The 11055-nt window shown below is 35.3% G+C and overlaps 1 protein-coding gene across 1 annotated transcript in view; it reads left to right on the forward strand.

Annotated features, from left to right (window-relative positions):
* The window catches only part of LOC100747610 (polyubiquitin-C), a gene marked incomplete in the record, with an annotated part of 2729 nt that extends 1313 nt beyond the window's left edge, over positions 1-1416 (forward strand). The window contains 2 exon segments of the mRNA XM_033321812.1: positions 16-905; positions 1142-1416. Of these exon segments, the coding sequence (XP_033177703.1) occupies positions 16-905; positions 1142-1272 (1021 nt within the window).
* Between the last annotated feature and the right edge of the window lie 9639 nt (positions 1417-11055).

Below are 11055 nucleotides of genomic sequence, written 5' to 3' on the forward strand. Positions count from 1 at the left end.
ACCGGATCAACAAAGATTGATCTTCGCTGGTAAACAATTGGAAGACGGACGCACGCTGTCAGACTATAATATTCAAAAGGAATCGACTCTTCATCTTGTTCTTCGTCTCAGAGGAGGAATGCAAATTTTTGTAAAAACCCTTACAGGAAAAACGATAACTCTGGAAGTTGAGGCTTCAGACACTATTGAAAATGTCAAGGCCAAGATTCAGGATAAAGAAGGTATTCCGCCAGATCAACAGAGATTGATCTTCGCTGGTAAACAATTGGAAGACGGACGCACGCTGTCAGACTATAATATTCAAAAAGAATCGACTCTTCACCTTGTTCTTCGCCTTCGTGGTGGTATGCAAATTTTCGTCAAGACCCTTACAGGAAAAACGATAACTCTAGAAGTTGAGGCTTCAGACACTATTGAAAATGTTAAGGCCAAGATTCAGGATAAAGAAGGTATTCCGCCAGATCAACAGAGATTGATCTTCGCTGGTAAACAATTGGAAGACGGACGCACGCTGTCAGACTATAATATTCAAAAAGAATCGACTCTTCACCTTGTTCTTCGCCTTCGTGGTGGTATGCAAATTTTCGTGAAGACCCTTACAGGAAAAACTATCACACTTGAAGTTGAAGCTTCCGATACGATAGAAAATGTAAAAGCAAAAATTCAAGACAAAGAAGGAATTCCTCCAGACCAACAAAGATTGATCTTTGCTGGAAAGCAACTTGAAGATGGGCGCACACTCTCTGATTACAATATACAAAAGGAATCAACCCTGCATCTTGTACTTCGTCTGAGAGGAGGAATGCAAATTTTTGTAAAAACCCTTACTGGGAAAACGATAACTCTAGAAGTGGAGGCTTCAGACACTATCGAAAATGTCAAGGCCAAGATTCAGGATAAAGAAGGTATTCCGCCAGATCGCCGGATCAACAGAGATTGATTTTTGCGGGTAAACAACTGGAAGATGGACGCACACTATCAGATTACAATATTCAGAAGGAATCGACTCTTCACCTTGTTCTTCGTCTCAGAGGAGGAATGCAAATTTTTGTAAAAACCCTTACTGGGAAAACGATAACTCTAGAAGTGGAGGCTTCAGACACTATCGAAAATGTCAAGGCCAAGATTCAGGATAAAGAAGGTATTCCACCCGATCAACAGAGATTGATCTTCGCTGGTAAACAATTGGAGGACGGTCGCACGCTGTCCGACTATAATATTCAAAAGGAGTCAACTCTTCATCTTGTTCTTCGCCTTCGTGGTGGCCGATGATTTAATATATTGATCGCACCTTAATTTAAAAAATTATATTAAGTAAATAGAAACTAATTTTTTTACTTTTAGCCATCATAGCTATTGATTGCGTGATATATAATCTTATTAAGTATTTACTTGAAATAAATGGATTATAAATAGCTTTTTTCTCATTTATATTATTCCTTCCTAAGGATAATAAATTTACAGCATAGATTCATTTAATTTAAATTAAAAATTATTCATGTTATGATATTCTCGTTTAAAATTTATTGTATATAATCTGTGTTGTATATAATAATCTTGCTTAAGACTTAATTTAGTTTTATAATTGAAAATTTGATGTATTGGTGCAAGTATAAAAGTGAAATGATAAGGTATTTGGATGTCAATGATTTCTGATCGTTTCGTTCAGATGTCGCGTCAGTAGGATTTTGAAGTGAATATTTATTAGTTATAATGTAATTGTTATGTATTTGTATTCAAAAGGGGTAGGTACGCCCATGGACTAAAGCTTGAATAAATAAGAAAGAATAATAATCTTCCCTAAGGATTTATTTCCCAGTGAACTGTAAGCTATTATCTACAATACGAATTAAATACATTGGAATATTACATTTTTTTTATATAGATTTTATATTATATTCTTTAATTTGTATTATAGTATCGTACAATATAACGTATTACACTAATTTTTAAAATAAATTACGATATTGTTTATCTAACAAAGAAATCTTGTAGTAGAATACGTAATAGTAATACAAAACTAGCTCTCTACAAGAAATATTTTCTCGTTGTACTTTGACCTTAAATCGATTAGAGCCATACAAAAATTTATGATTATACATCATATTCGTTTCTAATCTAAACAATATATATAGTTGTTCAATGTATTTGTTCTTTTCGAGCGTATTAATTTGCAACGTTAATTGTGATAATACGAATGAGAATAAGCATATTATTTGTACGTCTCGTATTTTATATAAATTGGAAGAAATTGAACGAGGCGATGCGTAATGGTCAGTGACACTGGCGACGGACGGTCAGCCTACAATTATTTATACTTCAGCTGGTCAGATGCACGTGGGCAGCAATTCGATTAAAATTTTCACGCGCTGACGAAACATGAACGAATTTTCGAGTGTTCCAGCTCCGCCCAGCAGTTTAATACCATCGTCGAAATTACGAAAATTACAGTTCAATTCTGTTGTACTTGAAATCTTCATACACAGGAATACACTATGGTACTTTAATACTGTACGGTATATGTCTGTTATTATCATGTTGTTTCAAGAGCTTTACAGTAGCTCTGTTTCAACGAATCTTCCCTTTCAGAAAGTTGGAATATTTTCTGACGTTTAAAGCGACTTAAATTCTGTAATTTAAGTTTTAGCATTTTAACTTACTGAAATGTATCTATACAATAAATAAATAAATTAATTATGATTATTAACAATAAATAATGCAACTGTAATCTAAATACTGTAATAATTACATGTATTATTTATTTTTAAATTATTTTCTATACATTTTTATCTTTAATTAGGTGACACAAAATTGGAGTGGACTTTAGACACCTTTTTTTTTGTATAATCATCATATTTTGAACAAAGTTTTTTAAGTATATTATTACAATGTTATTACTTATTAGTAAATTCGGAAAATTATATTTATATAGTCGTCGTTATTGTTTTTATGTAATCCAAAGATCATGTATGTTTTTCAACTAATAAAGCTATAATTCCTTTTACCTTGTATAAGTGGCATGAAAAACTTGTATCTTTTATTTTTCTTCTGCGTTATCTATATTAAATATAATATAGTACATTTTTGTTATTCATTATATACATAAGATATATGTAATGTATAATGTGTATGTAAATAAATATGTATATATATATTTATAAACACGTATATACATATACATTACAGATACATATATCTTATTATTTTTATTGTCAAACTGAAACGTGAAGATGATGATTAGTATACAGTATACAGGTAACATACAGGTGCGGTACAATGTTCAATTAAAACTTAACCGTAACTCAATTTCGGATAAGCGGCAAAACGAAATGAATTTTTCGTACTCTCCTGGCACTAATTATCATTCGAAACACCGCCTTTCACCGCTTAATCGTGTTAAGTCGTTTCTCAGCTCTCCGTTCTAATTAATTTTCCTCGTTTCGAGTCCAACCGCGGGAATAACGCTTTCGGTGGGTCTAAGTAACTATAATTTTCGTTACAAAAGATGCGTTTTCTCTTTCTGGCCATGACGTATATACATTGCAGGATAACCATCGAAGAAATTATAGACAAAATTTTCAAGTTTATTAACGTGTTAATTCCTTATTCTTTCTTATCCTCTTCTATCATTTTCTTCGCTTTGTGGTTGTTTCAAAAATTTTCTGCTAACATTACTGCATTTCCTGATACGTAGCCGTAAGTGTGGAGAAAAAAATGCCTCGCGGTTTCAGCATAATTTATATCGCGATAAAACGTGCAATTAACTTTCGCGTGGTCGGATTAAAATTTTGATTAAATCGTATCGTCCGCGTAATTAACGCGAATGTAACTCGCATTTTGCTAGCAAACACGATTAGATAAGTTCATCTGTAAATACGAATCATTTTGCTTGGTAAATCAAAATGAAAATTAGTTTTAGCGAAAATGTTAATTAGCAATTTAGCTAAATATTTAATTTATGATACATTTAAATCAAATATATTTGAGAGAGAGAGAGAGAGAGAGAGAGAGAGAGAGAGAGAGAAATTGGAGTCTGAACTGGGCTCTGGATTATTTCCAAAAATAACTCTAATCTTTCTAACTTGTAATGTAAAAATAACTTTTAATCTTTCTAATATTACTCTAATGCACATTATCTGTAATTTACTTAAATTAAACGAGCCTCTCAAAAGGCAAATTGCTCAACGCTACTTTTTATCAATTCCTTCTTCTCATTAAATGCACATTTAATGTGCAATTATAAAAGAACAAATTATCAACTTACATAATTTCATTCATCGCAAGATGATGACAATGAACAAAGTACAGTGCCTCACAAAAGTATATCAACACTCCTAGAAACTTTCCACGTATATATTATAGAAAACATTAAAAAATTTCATTAGCATTGTAAGTAGACACGATTATAGTAGTCAAATTTGAAACGGATCTGAAAGCATACATTTCGTAAAGATCGTCAACGTGTTTCAACAGTCGATCATTCGCTATATTAATAAGCCACAATTTGCAGTGGGACCACCTTCAGCACTAATGGTATGTGTAAGACAACTGAATATTAATTTTTCTTATGTTTATGTTTGCAACAAACGTCTTGTAACTTCCATGTACATTCTTGAACTGATTCCAACTTTTGCTCTTACAATCACGATAGTTGTATCTCATTTTCGAAATATTAAAAAGTTTCTTTTAATGCACATAGTACCAATATATTCATAGAAATTATGTAGCAAGTGTTCGAACACTTCTTCGAGCCGCTGTAAATTCGAGAAACAGCGTCTGTAACAATAACATTTATTTGTACTTTCCTATTTATGCAGTTGTTCAGTGTGGCTTCTCAAATAACATTCTTATTTATTTGAATATACTTAAAATTTATTTGAACAACTGATTTATTTCAATTTACATAGAAGCTTATCGTTTCGTTGCTAGTAGGTCTGCTGTCTCGGAAGAAAGAAAGGACAAGGAAGAGAAGGAGAGAGGGTCCTCCGAAAGATCCGTGATAATCCTGCGATGGTCCCCCCGCGTGAGGACACGGGGAGCACGGCGTGTCTCACGGCGAAGCGTGTATCGCGTGTGTTGCCTAATGGTGGAAGGAAACGTTATCCAGAGGCGGGCAATGGACGGACATTACTGTACGGCGTACCCTGGTAGGGCTGAGAGAAGTCAGCCTCCGGGATATGGACTCGTACTCAGTCTTCGAACTGGTCTCGTACCGCGCTCTATGCAGCGTGTCACACAGCCCCGCGAACAGCGGCAGCTTAGTTAACAACACCGTGTGCCGCTCCGCATCGTCGACTCCGTCGTCTCTGTCGCTTGCTAAATCTTCCTCCTCGTCTACCGGCTACCTTCACCAGTGTGTCGTGCACGACTCTCCTCCGCGACATTTATTCGCCGACCTAGCTCTAACGTATTGCTTGGAATTCGCGTGGAATTCCTATCGGATTCGCGTGGAATTCCTATCGGATTCGCGTGGAATTCCTATTGGATTCGCGTAGAATTCCTATTGGACTCGCGTAAAATTACCATTGGATAATCGTTAAACTCTTGTGCACTTTTCAATAAGTTCTCATTCAATTCTCGGAGTTTTCCCTTTCGGAACTCTCGCAAATTCCTGTTGAATTCGCGTGGAACTCTGTTAAAATCCCGATTGAATTCGCGTGGAACTATCGTGAAATCCCCATTTAACTCTCGTTCAATCCTTCAAACTTTCACAACTCTTGTGAATCCATTGAATCTTCGTTGAACTCTCGTGAAATTTCTATTGAATCTTGTTTAATTCTCGAAACTCTCGAAACTCTAGTGAAATTCTTGTCAAATTCCTACAAAACTTTCGTGAAACTTTTGTCAAGTTCTCGTGAAACTTTCGTAGATCTTTCGCAAATTTCTCAGCCTTTTCATGGGACACAATCTTCCAATCCGGCCGAAAGAAATTATTATTTGAAACGAGATCGATAGGAAGGGGGAAGTTTGGGTTTGTCTGTGATTCGGTGAAGAACAACGACTGAAGCAAAGACTGTGCGATATCGACAAGTGGATTTACCAGAAACGAGTCTATGACACGGAGGATGACACAGAAGTAGCGACGACCTAGTAGCGGATGCAGAATAGAGAAGCGAGATTTTCGCGACAGCACGATGGACCTTCTTCTGTTGATCGGATTGCTTTCCCTGATATCAGGTAAGAAATTTATATATCTCTACCGGAAAGTTTCGTTCGCTGACTGGTTCACGTCGGATTATGAATATCGATCGAAGGCATAATACTTGGCAAAGCAACGATGCGATGTAACAGAATGGGATATCGAAATGTGTAGAAGGAAACAAATATTTAAACTTAAATTTTAAACAGTACGAAAGATAAAGCTGTTCTGGAAATATATACCGGTACACCTCGGATTTCGTAGAATATTCCTTGTCCCGTAGTGAATAATTTATTCACATGTGTGCGACCTATTCAAGACATTCTATTATAAATCTTTGAAAAAATCTGTTGATTGTACTTTTTAAATATTAGAATCACTTCCAATGTGTACTTTGAAATATATTATCGTATATGTATGAATAATTATAGTTAACAGCAGTTAAAAACATTGGATTGTTTTATTGGAACGATAACAATTCAATAAAATAATTCAATAAAATAATATAAAACGAAAAATGTTGTATATTTATTATTTCTTTATAAAACGAAAGAAACACGTTCCTCGCAGTAGAACATCCTCTTAAAATTGTTATCTCCTTAAACTTGCTTTCTATTATTTATTTAAAATATTTAAGTTATTTAAAATTCTCGACTTCCGAATTTCTTAACGAATTATTAACTTTCGTTTCACTGTGAGAAATAAAAATCGGACGCAATAGTCACTCTTTATTTACACTAATCTGTCGATGAATTTAATTGTTTAATTGTTACCAATCCTGGCTGATTAACCTTGGAAGCATTCAAACATTTATCGTTCGTACCGTCGAGAAGCATCGATAATATCCCGATACATTATTCGGATCGGGTTTTGCTCGATCGAAACGAATGATGCGGAATTTTTCGCTTTGCAAAACTCCGGAACACGCTGTTTTCGATGAAATACCGTGGCCTGAATTATCGAGGTGCGATAATTCCATCAGTGCTAATAATCAAAACATCATTCAGTTGTATAGTATTCGTGCCAATTTGCTATTACCTTAAGAAATGATTATTTACTTAAATAAATAAAAGAAGAGAGTAATAAAGTACATATCTTTATATCATAGAAATTGCCATAGAAAATCAATCTTAAACAAACTTTCGCGAATAATAACAGAAAAACACGATATAGATGTCGTAAATACAAATAACGCAGACTATAAATCGTCGTCAAATAATAGAACTATTAATTAATTTCGGATTGAGAAATTGTCGATAGAAAACATGTCGCCTTGCAAGAAAACGATTTTGGGCTGCAATGTGCCGAACCTTAGCTGGCACATTCTACTTCATTTGTTGCATTGCACCGTACAATGCATCGTCCTGCCATCACTTAATTCGTATGTATTATCGATACACCGTATAAAATGCTGATTCGGTAATTAGACACACGTTAGGTAATTAGACAGACATTACATTTGAAATACAGTAATTGGAAATGTGACTTAACGTATTCTTTCCTTGTAAGTCTCCATCTGTAGCAACAATGTCGGTTTGCATTTCTCATCTATCGACTTTTTAGCCGCTTCCTTTCTCGTAAATCGAACGTATCCGATTACAGGGAGTTTGCACCTATCCAACGAAGACACAGAGGCATCGCCGGTGAATATTTCACAAAACGGCGCAAACGCATCGGGCCTCTAGCAATTTTGGGAATTTTCGTTGTGCACGCCTGAAATATTTGCTGGCCCGTATTTTCGTGCAAACGCATAATCGGAAAAGGATACGCGATATTTCCCCCTCGGCAGACACAGCTGCCACGAGCACAGCCAGCTTTTATTTTTCTGTCAACAACGTTCGTGCGAGCTTTATTACGCGACGAGGGAGAACACGCGACCGCCTCCAACTTCTCTATCGAGGTTTCCCTGTTTCCCTCGTCCCTATTCACGCCATCTTCTCTTGGTTCGCGGAAATTCCGTCGACACGGAATTCGTTCTGGTTTCACGGTGACTGTGCTTTCTTCTAAAACTGTTATCGTCTACGCTACGGAAGACGGAAAGAGAATGGCCTGTAGCGAACGATTTTCTGCGATGAGAAACCCTCGATATGCAAATTATTATCTATCGGGGAAATTGTGGGAAATTCGGTTCGATTTCCAGCGTCGTGGAATGCATCTTACGTCCGATTTACGCTGGATGAACGAACGTAAATTAACAAGATCATGAATTATGCATCTATATCATCTGGCTTATAAGTACAGTATTCGAAATATTTAAGAAAATATGAAAAAGTAAATGAAAATATGGCTCAAGTAATCTGGATTTCAAAACTACTTTAATAACACAATATTCATATTATCGATAATAATACAATAATCTCATGGTACAATGAATACTTGTAAACTCCTTCTGTGAATATGTTACGTGTGTTACGCGGTACATTATAAAGTTTCACTAGTTTCATAATGAGACGCAACTAACTTGATTATATTGGTAAAGTTTGAAACAAATCTAAGAACATATACGTAGAAATTACAAGATATCCCGTGCAAATATATATTTCACAGAGATCGCATTATTTAGATTATTTAAATAACTAACTATCCAAGCCTAAGAATTAAGTGGAACCATATTTAATACTTATTATACGCTTAAAATGGCTATGTATACTAATACTATATATCCTATACTAATTGTTTATTAAATACATATATATGTTTGCCACGAATATCTTGTAATTTTTTTATATTAGGTCGTCCAAAAAGTTTCTTTCCTTTTTATAAGGAAATAATGGATGCACAGCATTTTCCGTTTTATATTATTTTATCGAATTACATATGATCGATTTTGTTCTATCGAAATAAAGATCACAACGTTCGACAGATTAAGTTTCATGTTTGTATTATATAAAGATACATCGTTACATCTGTAAAAGAAAGGTACTTTTCGGACAACTTAATATACAGGGTGGTACAAGCGGAAAGGGGGCGATTCTACGCGAAAAAAGAAGTCGAAAATATAGAATAACAATTTTTCGTTTGAGACTTTGTCTTCGAGAAAATCGACTTTGAATTTTCGCTCGGTACGCGCGCACTTTATCACGTCTCGTTATAACGGATCTCACTGTAGATTTCTAAAAAAATTAAAAAAAAAATTTTTATTCTATATTTTCGACTTCTTTTATAAAAACCACCCTGTACAAAAGTTGTCTATGGTAAGTATTCAAACAATTTCGTGAGCCATAGTAAAAGACTCGTTTCTTTTAAGTGCGGATACGGCTTGAAGCGTAGACTTACAGTTAACGCGTCTGTAGGAAAAATTCATCGAACACTACGATCGCAGTGTCGTTCTGCGCGAAATTTCCATCGTTCCTAAAACAATTTTCCTATGCTTTTACCATCGTCGATTTAAAACGTAGAAAAGGCGGAGTTTCGCGGTATTGGAAACGTCGACTTGGTATCTCTACTTGCCAACTTCATTACCAGGTTGTGGTGGCGCGGCTTTGCGCTTTCTCATGCCAACTTCTCCGTTTGATAGCCGAATTGCGTTCAACAACGTGGCCAACTTTCTTCCTCTTTCACGCTTCTGTGCAATACCATTGCGGTGAATCACTTTGTCGAGTTTACTGATCGTCGATAACACCTGCAAGACAATCGCATAAATCTATATTATTACGTTAATGATTAAGAATTAGTAGATTAAAAAGGAAGTATCGGGCAAGGCAACAAACATAGTGTACTATAAATTTTATCATACGTAACACAACTGTCGATATTTATTTCCTGTAGGAAATATTGAAAGTGCATATGTTTTATATTTAATCGTATTACTATTATAGTTATTTTCTAAATTGTTCGTTATTTTCTTCTTCGTTATTTCTTTGTTATTTTGTTACAAGACGGATATCAGGTACTCTATTTAACTCATAATCGCTTAAAAGTGTCGCGAACGTAGATATTAGATAAAATCTATTAATTTTTATCGTACAAAAGATCGTCTCAGTACGAAAGCGATAAATGAGCTGGAACATAGAAATAATATTTTTTAAAGCATTTGGGGAATTCAAATCGCCACGTATCCATTTCTCTGTCTATCATTTTTTCAATCTTTTCGAAAAGTAGATCATAGTATCGTTTCTGACTAAGCTACGATCTGTCATTGTCTCGTTTCCGGTCTCACCGATGTTACGAGCTTCGAGGCAGCACAACGAGAGACCTGTCTCTCCACACTTGCGCAAGAAGCATCCCTTCTTCTCGTCATTTCGTAAAATTCCTTCTTTTTCATTCGCGTTTCCGTGAAGTCCTAGTTTCGACGCCGACTACGAAACGTGCGCTACTTCCTCGAATCGAGTGTTATTACGTCGGAAGCGTGTTTGCTTTTTACTTTTCTTCTTCGAAGGATTAATGAGAGCGCATTTCGTTTTTCATACAGTGGCTTCATAGAAACTTTTTACCCAACATATTATGACCGATACACGAAACATTTTTCAATGTCATTAGCATTCTAACGAATACATTGCGAATATCCATGCAAATTCGTATCTCGACGAAAACGATTAAAAAATGGAACCTAAGCAGACACTTATTTCATCCATTAAATATCAGGCAATCGAGAAAGTTCTTGACGTTTTAATCAACAGAGATAAGCCTAAAAAGGGCAAGAACTTTCTCGGTTACCCGATATTATATCACATAATATTCAAATCGATATTATTTATGGAAGAAATACCTTGTATTTACCGTAACCATGTAGGTACAGGAAAATCGTGCTCGTTAATACACATTTCTGCCATATAACGTCGCATCAGTCATCACTGCTATATTATGGTAATATGTATATAGTAAGCTCCGGGGCTTGGCTTAGGCAGTTCTGCTGTAGATCGACATCAAATTGCAAGTAATACGTTGTAACATGAACGATATGAGAGCCGTTCTTG

Source organism: Bombus impatiens, unplaced genomic scaffold (genome assembly GCF_000188095.3).
Source record: "Bombus impatiens unplaced genomic scaffold, BIMP_2.2 scf_0503, whole genome shotgun sequence".
Taxonomy (NCBI): domain Eukaryota; kingdom Metazoa; phylum Arthropoda; class Insecta; order Hymenoptera; family Apidae; genus Bombus; species Bombus impatiens.